At 36.6% G+C, this 15,807-nt stretch overlaps 1 protein-coding gene across 2 annotated transcripts; it reads right to left on the reverse strand.

Moving 5' to 3' along the window:
• Positions 1-2,593: 2,593 nt before the first annotated feature.
• On the reverse strand, positions 2,594-11,527 carry LOC113731074 (protein SCAR3). 2 transcript variants are annotated; one of them, XM_027256132.2, is made up of 9 exons: positions 11,011-11,527; positions 9,567-9,730; positions 9,243-9,366; positions 9,027-9,159; positions 7,480-7,547; positions 4,010-7,352; positions 3,770-3,871; positions 3,153-3,260; positions 2,594-2,985 (listed from the first exon to the last, which is right to left on the reverse strand). In XM_027256132.2, the coding sequence occupies exons 1-9, from the start codon at positions 11,163-11,165 to the stop codon at positions 2,941-2,943; spliced, it is 4,242 nt and encodes a 1,413-aa protein (XP_027111933.1). In that variant the 5' UTR covers positions 11,166-11,527; the 3' UTR covers positions 2,594-2,940. The 2 variants fall into 2 exon arrangements, with proteins under 2 accessions (XP_027111933.1, XP_071935167.1); XM_072079066.1 differs by having other exon boundaries at positions 2,640-2,985; positions 3,200-3,260.
• Between the last annotated feature and the right edge of the window lie 4,280 nt (positions 11,528-15,807).

Genomic DNA, 15,807 nt, shown 5'->3' on the forward strand with positions numbered 1-15,807 from the left:
AGGAGTGTGTATTTGCCCCCACCTCGATATATTTTCTAACTTTAACTCGCACATTTTGGTGAACACGTTACATTCAATTTATGATTACGTTGGAAACTTAGACCTATCAAACCCCCAAAAAAAAACCAAAAGATCAATGGTTGTGCGACAATTGGCAAAGCATTAAATCTTTTCAAAGTCCAAGGCATCTATTTTAACTGTTCTGCCAAAAAAAGAGATCTATTTTAACTGTTGGATGATTCGCAGAAGACTTTTGTGTTTACATATTTACGTCAAATGGTCATAGTGGCTCCCTCAAGAGTAGAGTACTAGCACTACTCAATCTGATCCACATCCATGCATCTGAATTCTGAACTGCCTTGCTATTCTATAACACTTATGGGAGAAAAACGAAAAGGATTATCTTTCGTACAATGCGGTTGCAAACGCAAGGACAAAGTGGGTTCATATTAGTTCGACCAGACGAGCATACAATTGTTCTTATTGTCTTGTTCTATTCTAGTCAGATAATAAAATGACAGGATCCGATAATCTTACACATTTGGCAGCCTGATTATCTGTATTAGGTACAATTTTATATTTAATGGTGCACCAAGATTTGCAATTTGTTAAAGCCTAATCGATTGCTTTAGGGATCACCTCGAAAATTCATCCAAATCCACACTCATTTTATTAGGAATCCGCTGCATCATCATATGGCTGTTTCTGCCGAAGGATGAGAACTGAGTAGGATCAATGAAGGTCATCCTACTACAATCTTATCATCTAACACAGCTGGAAAGCATAAACTGGAAAATTAGGTTCACTTATGAGCATATTGATTTTTATCAACTAAAATTTGCCTTCTACCAGAAAAAAAAAAAAAGGGAAAATGACATGTTTCATCCCTTACATTTCACAAAAATATTCTTTTCGTCCCTCACTTTTAAAATGAAGCAATTTCGTCCCTGACATTTAAAAATTAAAGTTATTACATCCTTGAACCCAATTTTCAATCTGAATCAAACCACCTATCAACCTGATTACAAATTTTGGAGGTATAATTGGTAGATCACTTGGTTAACTCAACTTGAATATAACTCAACTTGAATTCCTACATTATCATTGTATACACTGATAGTTTTATGTACCTATCATATCATTTCAATTTAAATTTAAACATCAAATTTTGTATTTATGATGCACATTTAGGCTCGCAAGCGAATATACTAACGGTGCATGAAAAGATTTACCCAAAAGAAAAACCCGACTATTCCAAAACAAATAATGGCCTTTATGTTATAATATTTATTTTTTTGGTTTGATAAATGTCATGTGAATATGATGAAATTGACCGAGTGACCTATCAATTCTATCTCCGAAATTTATTATTGGATTATTGGATGGTTTGATTCAGATTGAAAATTAGGTTCAGGGATGTAATAGCTTTAATTTTTAAATGTCAGGGATGAAATTGCTTCATTTTAAAAGTGAGGGACGAAAAGAATATTTTTGTGAAATGTGAGGGATGAAACATGTCATTTTCCCAAAAAAAAAACTAAAATTTGCTCCATCAAAGTATAGCGAGAGAGAGAGAGAGAAGCTCAGTTTGTCAGATTCCGTTGGAAAACTCGAATTAGTAGGAGGATTTTTATCCATGAAGGTCAATTTAATTGCAGATATTTCCTAATCCAAGATACCAACTTTCGTTGATTAAGGTCACTTTATTACACTTCTTGCCAAAGACCTTTTGCTTTTATGCCATCCATTTTGTATATCAATGGAGCTTATGGTCTCTTATAAAACATTGAAATTAAATGTGATTATGACCGTTCGTGAAGGTGTATATGTGATAGCTCAATTTTTGAAAGGGGACCAAAACCCAAACTTCATTGAACAACTTTTTAACTAGTATATTAAACTGACCTGTTTAATTAAGGTTGTCTGACGAAAAGGTTATGCTGTTTCAAGGTCAACTGATGTCATCAGCTTAGAGATTAAGCCAGAAACAACTAATACAGTGCTTTAATTCACTGAATTCCACATTATATTCTATGGTTGAGTGTTTGCGGGCTTTGCCTATTATTGCAAACAATTGGCAAGAATCTGGCGGCAAGTTGGAAATGCACTAATTAGAATACTTTCTTTGTCCTAGAAATCTTGGTTTAGAGATTTGAATGATTTTCTAAGAGCTGACCAGCGAAGCAACAGTTCAAGTCAACCTCTGGTTCCTTAATTAATGGTCATCTTGCCTTGATTCTTGCTTGTGAGGACTGGCAAGATGGATGTGTTCCTTCTGGGGGAAAATTGCTTAGCTTGTACAGCTAAACTAGGTCAACAATATTGTACGGTACGAAATTAAGAAGACGACAATCCTAGGGGTCCAGTCGAAGTAGATATCAGTTAGTTTCATTAAATAGTCTCCAACGTCATCTATGTACTTCAAACATTTGAAAAACTACTTGTAGCATTTAGTTGCTTCTCCAAAGGGGCAAAGTACTTCCCAGTCCGTTTCATCAAACACATCGTCAACGCCAACTGCTGTTTCATCAAACTGATTGGCAAAGGGTGGATGGTATTGAAGGATTTAGAAGAAACCAAGATACACTCTGAATTGATGGATTCCTGACACCTTTTTTCCTTTATTTGGGTAAAATATGTAGTCCTGAAATTGCACCATCATTTTCTTGCATTCACGTATAACTACTGTGGCTCCGGGGGTCGGAACTATTTGCAAGAAGTGGCAGATTAACTAATTTTACAACCTAAACTATAGCTATCAATTCTATCAGTAACAATAATTACGATACAATGACCTACAAAAATAGATACAAAAATCATGTCGTCTATTCACATGCAGGTGAAATATATTACAGCCTTACCTGACTCTGGCACTCTAAACTAGGACAGGACATGGGGTTTTGTAGGGCATATAAAATCTCCCGCTTTTGGAAGACTCTTTTAAGTGTCGCTCCAATTATCATCTTCCCCATCACTTCCGACAGCCTGGATAAGAAGATAAACGAGGTAAAAGATCATAAATTGACTGAGGCAACTAGGAGAAGTACGTTTAGCATGTGTGCATTCCGGCCCAAACCCTCCTTTTCCGGAGGATGTTTGGGACTCGAAGTGAAGTAGAGAAGCATTCAAAATCCAAGCAAAATGTGAAGAACCTGGCGAATTTCATTTGCCTTCTGCAGAAGTGCAGTAACCTGGATACCTGTTGGCGGCACTGCTGTGGCTGTTGGCTTAGCCGTCACAGTTCGTCTGAGATTAAATGACTGGAATCATATTGCAATGCAGGCAAACATCAGCATTCATGTTAAGAAAATGAACAAGTTTCACTGTTCTCATTAAGTACTTCATAATTTACACCTAGTGTGAGAATTGAAGAGCGGGACAATGGAGAAAAAGGAATAGCACAAACGGAAGAATTCAAGTATCGTAAGAAATCAGCACCTGCAGAATAACTAATAGGGAATGATTGTCAAAGAGTTTGTTATCTCGAATCTCTCCAAATTTTATGTTTTAAATGCAAAGTATAGACCAATTAGCTATGCATAACTGTTTAGTTAGTTATCTACTTGCAAGTATAATCAATCATACATGGAAATTTATTAACATCAGCAGATTCCTGGAAGCCACATAATGAGTCACAGAAACAGATATTCCATTGAATTCCTAAGAGTAACATACTCCTTCCTTTGTTAAAGGAAAAATTGAGTAAATTTATATCCAAATTTAAATGAAAACTGGAAAGTCTCAGATCAAAGATGACAAGTCTCCTTACTTTTGTCCTGATCTGATGCAAAAAGTCATTTTCTTCAATTTCCTTCCGAAGCACAGCTTGATTGACCTCTTTTTGCCTAGTTGTTTTCTGCAAGTCTGGTTGCTGCAAGTACAGATACAGGCAAGCCATTTAGTTTTCATCACTTAAAAAACTCAAACCGAAATTATCTTTTCATCAATTTTCTGACAAGAAAACACCAATAAAACAACAAAAGAAAAATAAAGACCTTCAGGCGTTTACCTTGCTTTTCATTGTATGTGCAGCCTCAATAATTTGTTCTTGCTTAAGGGGAGCTGGCTTTGGGTGCTGACTAATGGTAGATCCAAACATGTGATCAACTGCAAAACCTAGATTCTCAGATAAGACAACTTGTCTGTTGTCTGCAATCTCTGCTTGCGGTTTCATAGCACGCCACTGTGGTGGAGGAAGAGGTGGAGGTGAAGGATCAGGCTCCTTATAGCACTGCAGTTCAGTAAGGCTATTCACATCACAATCGTTTCCTTCCATGAATGAAGGATGAAGGGTATCCAGTATTGGGAGATCGAACAAGTGACCAGATTGAGAATGTTCCACACTACTTCTAGCTAAAGGTATTTGAGGTCTGAAGTTGTTATTCACTTCTCCCTGGACAGCTGATCCAGTATTCCCATATATTGGAACTGGGTCAGTGAATGAAATTCTGCGCAGAGCATCATATAACTCGGGTTCCTTACTACTGGGAGATTCACTAGATTCCCACTGCTCAGAATTTGAATCAGAGCGACGACTAGGACAATCTGACCCATACGGCGAGGATCTACAGAATGTATCATCCTCTGAGTCTGAACCAGCATCATGCAACGGAATACTAGGCTCTGGAACCAGCTGAAATGAAGGAAACATATCTCTGCCACTTCCATTACTAACATTGCCATCAGGAAATTTCAATTGCAGTTTATGATCCTCAAATCCATTGATTGGCTGAAAAGAGATTTTCATATGTCCAAGCGGTGGCGACGAAGGAGGTGACACAAGGGGGGAGATACTGCTCAGCATGTCTTTACTTCTCCCAGAGATCAGTCTAACATTAACATTTTGGCTGCCATTCTTCAGCTCAGAGACAACCGCACTTGGAGAGCTGGTTGAATTATCATCCTTCTCAAAAGACGGCTTTTGATGAAATCCATTCGTAAGCAGCTTATTGCCAAGTTCAAACATGCGAGATGAATTACTACTCTTCTCCAGACTGCCTCTAGTAGATGCAGTATGTGGACTGACTGGCACAACAGTTCCATAGGTTTCACTATTACCATTATGTTGGGAAGTATCAATATAGCTTTGATTGCATGGATCACTTAACTTTTGCAGATTGACTCCTAAATCAGCGGATGAAAACAACCATGATGCCTTTTTCATTAAGATGCCACCCCTTCTCTCATCCTGGCAAGGTGTAGAACATTCAGGGACAGCTGACTCATCAACACTTCCAGATCTCCCCTCTGTAATATCTGACTTTAGGATTGAAGCACCAATTCTGTCATCTTTACTCTTCTCAACTTCGCTAGATGGGGTAGGCATGCTGAAATCAGGAGGCTTTGATGGCTGAAGTCCTAGCAAGCCACCATTTGTCCAGAATGTAGCTGAAGTAACACTGGAAAGTTCAGGCGAAAGTTTTGGGAGCTCAGAAAAAATGCCTGAAATCTTATCACATACTCGAACACCTGAACTTTGATTTTTGGAGTCAGAGGATATATTGCTTGTAACAGAAGTGATATTTGAACTACCAGGAGTGTCACTAATTTCAGAAAAACCAGCATCTGGCAGACTGCCTGAATCCGGAGATTTACTAGCCATAGGAGAAGATTGCACCAAGGCACAAGTTTCCAAGGGTACTGAGCTGATTATACCGTCAGATGTTACTGCACCTCCAGAACAAGTTTCAGATAACTGGGGGTAAACGTCAATTCCCAGGGTACCATTACTTGGCAAACAGCTTGTAGTACCAACAGATTCAGCATTTGAGGATTGACTACCAGAATGCCCTGTTGTGAACATATCCAGGCCATGATCTACTGCTTTATTATCTGAATCAGAATACTGCTCTACCTCTTGCTTATTTGGGCCATCTGTATCTGTTTCATACTCTGATTCAATTGTGTTAAGTGCATCAACATAATTGTCTGTCTCACTATCAATGTCATCACGCTGTATATCACTAAAGGTCTGAATTGGCACATCTTCATTACCAAGTTTGGCATTCATTTGACCAACAGCTTCAATTTTAGAGCCATCAAGCTGGATATTACCAGATACAGGAATGGAGAATTCTTTATTATCTATCTGGCCGGCACTTATCAAGTGAATATCATCCCTGTCCTCACCTTCCAGATCAAAATCGACAGAACGTGTCTCTAAGGTCTCATCATGATCATACCCCTTGGCACCTCTGACATCACTTATTTCCCTATCCACAGTTTTTGGGTCAAATTCCCTAGGATGAGTCTCTGAAGTGTCAGCAAAATCATATTCCTTGGCAGCTTTGAATTGAATAGCTCTTCTTTCCTCGATACCAACATCCGTTGAATGTGCCTCCAGATTCGCATCATGATCATATTCCTTGGCAGCTCTGAGATGACTACTTTCCCTATCCTGAGTTTCAACATCAGAATGCATCGACCATGTCTCTGCGGTGTGAGCATAATCATGTTCCTTGGCAGTTTTGAAATGAACAACTCCTCTTTCCTCAGTTTCTCCATCAAATTTCTCTATGAGTGTGTCTAGACTGTCATCCTGATCATATCTATTGGCAGATCTGAGATGACTAGTTCTCTCTTCAGTTTCTGTGTTAAAGTTTGTAGGATGTGCCTCTAAAGTATCATCATAACCATATTCCCCGGCAGTATTTAAATGACTAGCCCCTCTCCCGGTTTCTCCATGAAAATTTGTTGATAGTGCCTCCAGATTCTCATCATGATCATATTCCTTGGGAGTTTCAAGATTAACGGCTCCCCTCTCCTCAGTAATAAGGTCAAATTTCATAGACAATGTCCTGACAGTCTCATCATGATAATATTCCGTACCTGCAGGCTCCAATATTTCTGTCTTTCCATCCCACGTGACAGAAAATGAACTGGGACCAGTTTGTTCTCCTGATAAGCTACTCTGAGAGTCATCCACAACTGCAGCTTTTCCATCCACTAAAACAAAATTATTGGAATCACTATGGGGCATCCCTGTGGGAAACGATGAAGATTCATTGTATGCTTGTTCCTCATCATGCATCGAGTAACTTGAACGTGATAAACCCTCTATGTCACCTGACCAATACCTTGAACCTAAAGACATTGACTGGTCTCCATGGTCTGATTTTGACACACCATAATTCGAGTCATTACATTGCATCATTGCAGAAGACAATGGAGATCCATTATACGCAGGCTCCTCATCATGCATTGAGTAACTTGGTCGTGATGATCCATCAAAGTCAACTGACCAATACCTTGAACCTAAAAAGACTGACTGGTCTGATTTTGCCACACCATAATTCGAGACTGTTTGAAAGGGGGATGTTTGGCCATCAGTATTTTGTGAAGCAAATTGCGTTCTGCACATGCAAAACATCAGATGATTCATTGTCCAGATAAGCAAACGATAAAGTCAACAATATGACTTTCTTCACCATTAACTTCCTTGCTTTATGAATCCAAGTATTGAACAGATAATGCACGTACCTGCTGCTGGTATTGGAGAATGATGCACCACGCAACAGTTCTCCAGTCTTGAGCACAGATCTTTTCTTCTGCTTAAATTTAACATGTCATGAACAGCATCATGGGAAGTAACACACGAACATTTATATAATTATCTTCATGTTGAATGCAACTAGAGCATGGGGAAAACTACTACCGATGATAAGACACAAACGAGAAATATGCCAACTCTGAGCACAAGAAATATATAGGCACAGAATTCATCAAGACCGTAGAAAACAGATCACCAAGAATCTGGTCATTTATCATGGCATGTACTGTATGGTGCCCATGCCCAGCCTGGAACCAAAGTCGTTCCCAAGGCCCGCAAGGGTGGAACTTGCAAAACTAAACTTTGAAGTTTGTCTCAATGGACATGTAAAAATAAACTAAATTAAAGTCAAAACTTCTGTTTGATTGGCAAAACAGAGCATGGAGGCAACAGATTAACCATCTATTGTGGTGATAACTGAACACCCAGACGAGACTTTTGTTCAACAATTTTTTTTCCAGACTTACTCCCACCACGCACGCTTCCTAAGCCCCTCAAATACTTAACTATTCTCCAATGCCAATTTACCTAACTCCTTCTGATTGATAGATTTCTTGACTTTTACTTTTGTTTTTTGTGTATGCTACTAAATTTTCACTTATTAACCTCTAAACAGTGCTTCACATCAAGTATAGGATAGCATGTGAAAAATAAGTGCTCTGTTTGGATCCTTCAGTTTTTCAAAAACTAATTTTTCAAATAATTTTTAAAAAGTACTCTAAAAGGTAGTCTAAAAAGTAGTCTAAATTTTTTTTAATGTTTAAAAAATATCCCAAAATATATTTTAAAAACTCTACTACTCTTAAATATTCCAAAATATTTTCTAAAAATATCCCAAAATATACTCTAAAAACCCTGCTACAGTAAAATTTTTCAAAAACACCCCCAAAAACAGCTATAATCCAAATGGAGTTCTGTAACTTAATTACGCAAAGCATACAAACTTGGATAAAGAGAGCAGTTTCTACAGCAATTTTTTAAAATTAATTTTCAAAAGCCAACGAATCTTCTAAATAACACATAATCAGAACCAGGTTAACCAATTATGTTCAATTTTCTACAAGTATTATGCCTGGAGACCCTTCATTTGCTGGTCACTCTTTAATCCATTTGACTTACTGATGCTTACACTTAATTGCCGTTTTTAATTGATTACATACGAGACATTATTAGTGGGGTAATGGACTCAGATATCTTAACCCAAAAAGAACATATATTCATGGAAAGATTGGGATGCATTTCTCAAGGTTTTAGTTTTCTTTTTCAAGTTCTTCACAACAGTTTCTGATTTGCAATTGTATGAGATCAGCAATTATGGTGATATGACAGACCATCAGCTGCAAAATCCTCTATTAAAGGCTAGATGCCACCACTTTGTCTCATACAAAATTATCAACTCCAGCAAAAAGTTATATCCAACTAACAGAGGACTCTGATGCTTCCGTTATACCGAGTTCCAGCAATTTTCAGAGAGTACCTTAATTTTTCGACCCTTCTTCTCTTTTAAGACTTTATCAGTATATGCTCCATCAGACCCAGATGAAGCTCTTTTAAAGAATGATGGATCTGAATATCTTTTCAGGCAAGATCCAGGACCACCGGGATCAAATCTGGATGACAAGATGAGAAGTTTTAAATACAATTACAACAGAAAATAGGATGTTATCATAGGTGAATCTAGAAGATTCCATACTTGTCAAGCAAATCCAAATGTGGAGGCCCTCGGCAATGTTCATAAGAATCCATGATAAATCTTGGCAAGTCACTACATACAAAATGACTTTGTTCGCATCGGAGACGGGAGTGCCAATTGGCACCTGCATGTTAATTACTTCAATAATTAAGTACAATTTTTAAAAGGAATGTCTCAGGAACAGTAAAAAGCAGATCTTCTAGGACAGATAATATACATGAAAACCAAAAAATACAATATTAGGTCAGATATATTTTTTGGCAAAACTGTACTCAACCTAAAGAGGTAAGTATGGTATTTAAGTATTAAAGCAATAGCCATCACCTGAAGTGTAGGCAAAGTGCACGTGACTCCTTTGGGCCAAAACTAACTTCTCAAGTCGAGGAAGTGCGGCCTCAATTCTTTGTACACGCCCCACCAGCTTATGGCTTCTAGAAGATGTTATCATGACTTGCTCCTGTAAGCCATGGAAAACCTCTCCTGCAAACCTACCATAAGTAGAAGAAGATATATCAGTACTATGTTATTACACAACCCAAATTGTAAAAGCACTACCATACTAAGAACTTCAGGACCAATAATTATTTCAAGCAGAATAATAGCAGCAGCATTGTAACACAGACCATTAACTCCAGAAATTTATGAACTATTGATGTAAAAGACCTGGAACACACAAAAAGCTTCACTCCATCAGCCACAGTGAAATACTTAAATCTGGAAATACAATCTCAATTTTCAAGAGTACTGACAGTAATTATGCAATAATCATCAGAATATCAGGAACCAATATAGCAAAGCTAATGGAAGTCAGAATTAAAGAAACCAAAAGGAAGACGCTTCAAGGGTATCCATCAAAATAGTTTTCTAAGCTGTCTCAGACTATGGCTTTTAGCAGATTGCCATGTTGCTCCATATAGTACCTTGTACGTAGTTATTATATTGAACTTTATATCACTTTCTCTGCCCAAGTAAAGAAAGTTCATCTTTCTAATTAGTAAGCTTATAAGGAGTTCTCAGTCAATTAGAGAACTTTCCCTGATCAGCTGAAACTCATAGCAAAAAAAAAAAAAACTTTAAAGAAAAATTCTTTCTTGTATTGCTAAAAGTAATCGTTGTTTTCTTTTAGGAGCTCATTCCATTCAAGAAATGTGCATCATCGGATCTTACTTTCATTACAGGTTAGTAATTGATACATAAATCGCTCAAAAAGAGATTAGCGGATAAATGTAACAGATATTTCTCTCAGCTTCTATACTAGTCTTTCAACGATTAAGATTGATAACATAAATTTCAAAGTACTTATTCTCTCTCTCTCTCTCTCTCTCTCTCTCTCTCTCACACACACACACACACACGCACAAGTTCGTCGATGCAGAAAAATATGCACGCACCAAAAAAAGAAAATAACAATATTTAGTCAAGGACAATGCCCTGATTGCTTCTACTGCTAACTTCAATTAGAATACTAGAAGTACTCCATTTAAATAACACGAATTTAAACAGCATAAGAAAACAGCCAGAACCCAAACTGCCGAAATCTTTCCAACTCCACTAATAAGTACTAAAACGTTAACCTCCAGAATAGCAAAAGCTTCGAAATTCACCACAAATTCACAAAATTAACCGACAGATTCAAACTTTTCGAATTATTCCACAGCGCTCGAAACAAAAGCTCCAAAAAAATACAGAAATGACACCAAAATTGACCAATGACAAAACAGTTGACAACAAAACTTCTCCAAAGCACAAACATGCTAAGAAAACTCACTCAGCGAGATCACCGAGCTGACGCAAGATTCCGACGAGGCCAGCAACGGCGACGCCCTCGAGAACGGCCTTCGGATCCTCCTTGTTGGCCTCCGCATAGAGCTCCGGAGCTCCCAGTCCGTACTCGCTTCTCACCTCCACTCTCACCAACGGCATCGTTTTAGTAGCACCTTCTCAAAAAAAACACACACACACACACTAAAACACTCTGACTGTGTGAAAAGCAGCAGGCAGAAAAGCTAACTCACACAGTTGAAATAAGTATTTGGAGTGGTGGCATTACTAATTTATTACTACTCTCTCTCTCTCTCTCTCTGGAGAAATGAGGAAAATAAATGAATGGGAATTGAATGCAGGAAATAGTAAATGAGATGCAGAGGAAAGCAGGAGGAGAGGAAGGGGAGGGGGGAAGAAATTAGGTGAAACGATTGGAGCAGCTTAACTGCAAGAGGGAGGGCGGTTTTAGCGTCGGATTTGTTTCCTTTTCTGAGAATTTGAGGGGTGGTATTGCCAACTCTGCAAGCCATTCTTTTTCGCACTACTATTTCATGTGGCAAATTGCAAATTTAGCCCTTTAAATTTCTAATTAAAACCACTTTGATCGTTTAACTTTTGTTTAGTGGAGTCTCATTTGCTTACTTTGCTAAAGAGCATACACGAGGAAATATACAGAGAAAGAAATAATTAAAAACAAAATTGATCCCAGAAACTCAATGAACACAAATTAAGGGTATATTTGATAACTCCAAGTGATGCTAAAATTAATTCCTCAAGAGTTTTTTAAAAATTTAGCATGTTTGATAACAGAAATGTGTTACCACTTGATACATTGAAAAGTACTGCTTAATTCCCTGTATACAATAGGAAAAAGAATTGTTTAACTTGTATTGAAATTTTTAAGTGAAAGTTTTTTTTTATTGAATTTGTTGAATTAATCACATCTATTATCCCTCTCGCACACAGAGCACATTTTCAGACATGTTCTAATACACATGCATGTATTTTTTACTCTTTCTTTTCATACACATTCTTGTACTCAAAACACACGCGCTTAAATATCACTTGGTTCATTATATTCCTTCAAATAAATACAATTTTTCTCTCCAATACACAAAAAAAAGTTAATTGTTTTAAAGATAAATTATCATATTTTATACTGTTTAAATTTAGTTAATTATCAAATAAATATAACTTTATCGGTACAGCAACTTAATGCTCACATCATTTGATTTTTAGACTTCAAATTTATCAAATGATGCCTAACTATGAGTTTCTCCTAAATTGTCATGGTCAGGTTTGTAAGGTCGTAATCATCAAAATTTGTTCCATTTAGTACCTTAAGTAAGGTTGAAGAATAGCTTTTATCTTCTAGTTATATCTTGTTATTTGGTCGAAATGTGGTCAGAAAAATTTTGGGCGATGCAAGTGGCCTAAAGGTTAAATTGAGTGATTGTTAAAATTAAAAGAATAGGGATCAATTCCTCAAAAACAAAAAAGAAGAGTAGGGGTCAATATGTTTGAAAAACGAAATCTACGAGTCTAAAGTAATTTTAGGGAAAAAGCTGATGGACCAGTTTAATAAATTGTTCATTCCAGGCGTGGAGTGTGGGGAGGTGGCTGAATGATTACGGGAGAAAGGACAGAGTGGGGATCCAAAGGACGAAAATGGGGCTGGTCTTTGGATGATGTGACTTTTCTGTCCGGGCATTGGTGGAGTGGTCGTCGCTGAAATGACCATTTTAGCCTCTATGAAATGGTTTTGTTACTTTTGTAAGTACTATTTTCGTTTGTTTAATTGGGAGGTAGTGGTGGTGCTTGTGGTTCCGATGAGATTTTCCGATTTGTTTAATCCGCCGTGTAGGACCGGTCACGGCGCTAGGCCAAATGGCTTTTATTAAATTACATCGACGTCCCCGAAGCCTACTAGAATTACTAAAAGTGTTCTTGAAATTTTAAATAAGTAATAAATTGTCATTAGAACTAAGATAAGAAGCATTAGTAGAAGAAATTGTTTAGTGTATGATTTAAGTGATACATTCCTATAGAGCACAAAGTTATATGAATAGCTAGATTAATAGGACATGATTTTGTCTACAAATTTATACTATATATTGAAATTGTTTAACGGTAGAAATTAAAACATTAAATTCTAGACAAGAGAATTATGATTTATACATGATTTGTTCTTCTTTTGGAATGCATGAGTTGACCTACTTTATTAGTTCAGTCCTTTCAAGACTGCTGCACCTCTTCTTTTTTTTTTTTTTTTTGTGGAAGTGAACATAGCATGAAAATTCCAAAGAAAGTTTAGAAATAAAAACTATTATGGTTTACGGTCATCAAGAAGTATTCAAATAATGTATTTGTTTGGATAGAGTATTATTTGAAATATTATTTGGAATAATTACTGTAACACTTTTTGTGATATGATATATGTGAGATAAAAAGGTGGTTGGGAATATAAAAAGGCAGGTTGGAAAATGTGTTTACGATGCAAGCGAAATATTATTTGGGGTAATTTCACTATCAAAACAAACCCAATGTTAGATTCACTTGGCCAATTTGCTTTTGGAATTCCAATTTTTCAAAATCATCTCAATTCCACTATAGAGAAAAAAAAATTAATTCAAAAATTATCTTAATTTTCCATCTGAGCATTATCCTTCAATTCATACAATAAAGCCATAAAGAATGGAAGAACAACATAGGTGTATAGCCCATCATCTTGCAATCTTCCTTGGTAAAGGTCGAGATTGAGGTTTACCATTGTAGTACCACAATTTTTAGGACTACAATTTCATCGTACACATCACGTGAATCAAAAGCTAGTATTAGTGTAAAAAGCTTTTGCATTATAATATGTCGGATTCAAGAACAAAAGGAAAATGGTTGTTTCTTTTTGTCTTATTTTCATCAACCATTTGTTTTGAAACAGGAAAGGGAACAGGTCGAAGAACATGGGAGTGGTCGGACTGCAGATGGAGGAAGTAGGGCTCATGCAGGGGCTTCTCTAACTACGAGGTTAACTTACAGCAATGGACAAAATCACAACATGTTGATTATAAGATAATGATTGATTGCAATCCCATTTTCTGCCTCTTTAAATTATGCTTATGCACCTGTCAAAGCCTCAAAATATTGGTTTATGGACCCTAATAGACAGAAGTTACCACTTCTTTCCCCACAAATCCAAGATTTGCAAGATCTAACTGCTGATTAAAAAAATTCAAGAAACCATCATCATGAGAATCAGCATAGTTGACTTTATATCCCAGTTGAATTGAATCTGGTTTGGTCTTGTTTGACTGCATCTGTTTCCTTGGAATCAATCTCAGTGGCCTTTCACTTCGACCAATATTTACGTTACTTAAAATAATTCTTACTTAACAAACTTTAATCAGTTCATTAATTAGGACAGAAGTCACAGAACCCAACTGCTTAGCAACCATTGGTGTAACCTATCAGCAGAAAGAAAGGGATTGGTAAACTAAAATATCTCAGATTTTTTTTCCTTTTTCTTGTTTGGGTTTGTTTTGTTTGCTTTCTGTTCTTCTTCTTCTTCATTATTTTTTCCTTTCTGGTTTCTTATGACAGATGTTTATTGGACAATTATTAATGTAATGTTAATACATACACTCATAGTGACTGTCACCTTTATATTCAAATACTTTTGTTAGTTATCTAAATATATTTAACAATTAACACCTGATATAACTATAGAGCGTACGTTCATTTGCCACCCCATAAATAAACTTTTTTCTTTAAATTTAATTTTATTGCATGGTATAATTGGTAAATTAACAAGACCAGATTCACAGTTAAGTACAGGATTCTTGTAAATTGACATGTTCATTTTGTGGTACAGCCTTGCATTCAATTAAGAACAACTAGGCAATCAAACATAGGTCCTCCTTTGTGACTCCATATAAGGCAAAAGATCCAATAATTTATGGTTAGTGTCCTTTTCTTAAGGTACATTAGAGTCCTTATAAAAATCAGGAAACACTATCACTGTCTATGTGCGGCCTTGCTTGGATTGAAGGTTTTCGTCGGAAAATATTATCGTTTTCCGTGATCACATTTCCCTATCACTTTTTTCCCTCACATATATCAAATCGCTACAGTAATTTTTCCATGAAAAATGACGGAAAATGCAATCCAAACACAATAAGATTTTCTAGGGTTGCATTCATTGTTTACTTGTAAATATTTGACTAAACATATTTTTCTTCATTCAATGTTTTCCCAGAAAGATAAGTGACAAAACTGTGGCCATGTGCAAGCATTCAAAAAATTAGAAAAAAAAAAAAAAGATAATAGTCTATAGTACGGAACCTTAATTAGATGCTTAATCCTTCCAATTAAGCCAAAAAGTATATGGTTATTTGGAGCAAGTTGTTCATCCACTATGATCAAAGCTTCTCTTATGCAAATTTGATATCGAGCAATTAGATAATCTTACATGTTCTCCAATTATTAGAAGATTTCAAGAAATAAAGAGGCTTGAGTTAAGTATTACCTAAGGGGAGTTATTTATTTTCTTGGGCCCTAGTCGATCGGTCGACTCCTAATCTCTCTCTCTTAACAACAAGTTAGTATGTCTTCAATATTAGTTCAAAGAAAGTTCACTTTTTTCAGTAAATATAGGTGCATACCATAATGTACTATATCATGGCAGTTCCCCCCCCCCCCCCCCCCCCCCAAAAAAATACCCCATTTCTTTGTTGGAAAAATGAACATTTGGTTATAAACTTATATATGTCGATATTCGAGGGAGGGTTGGGTTGGGTTGGGTGGT

This window comes from Coffea arabica, chromosome 2e (genome assembly GCF_036785885.1).
Source record: "Coffea arabica cultivar ET-39 chromosome 2e, Coffea Arabica ET-39 HiFi, whole genome shotgun sequence".
NCBI classification, from domain to species: Eukaryota; Viridiplantae; Streptophyta; class Magnoliopsida; order Gentianales; family Rubiaceae; genus Coffea; species Coffea arabica.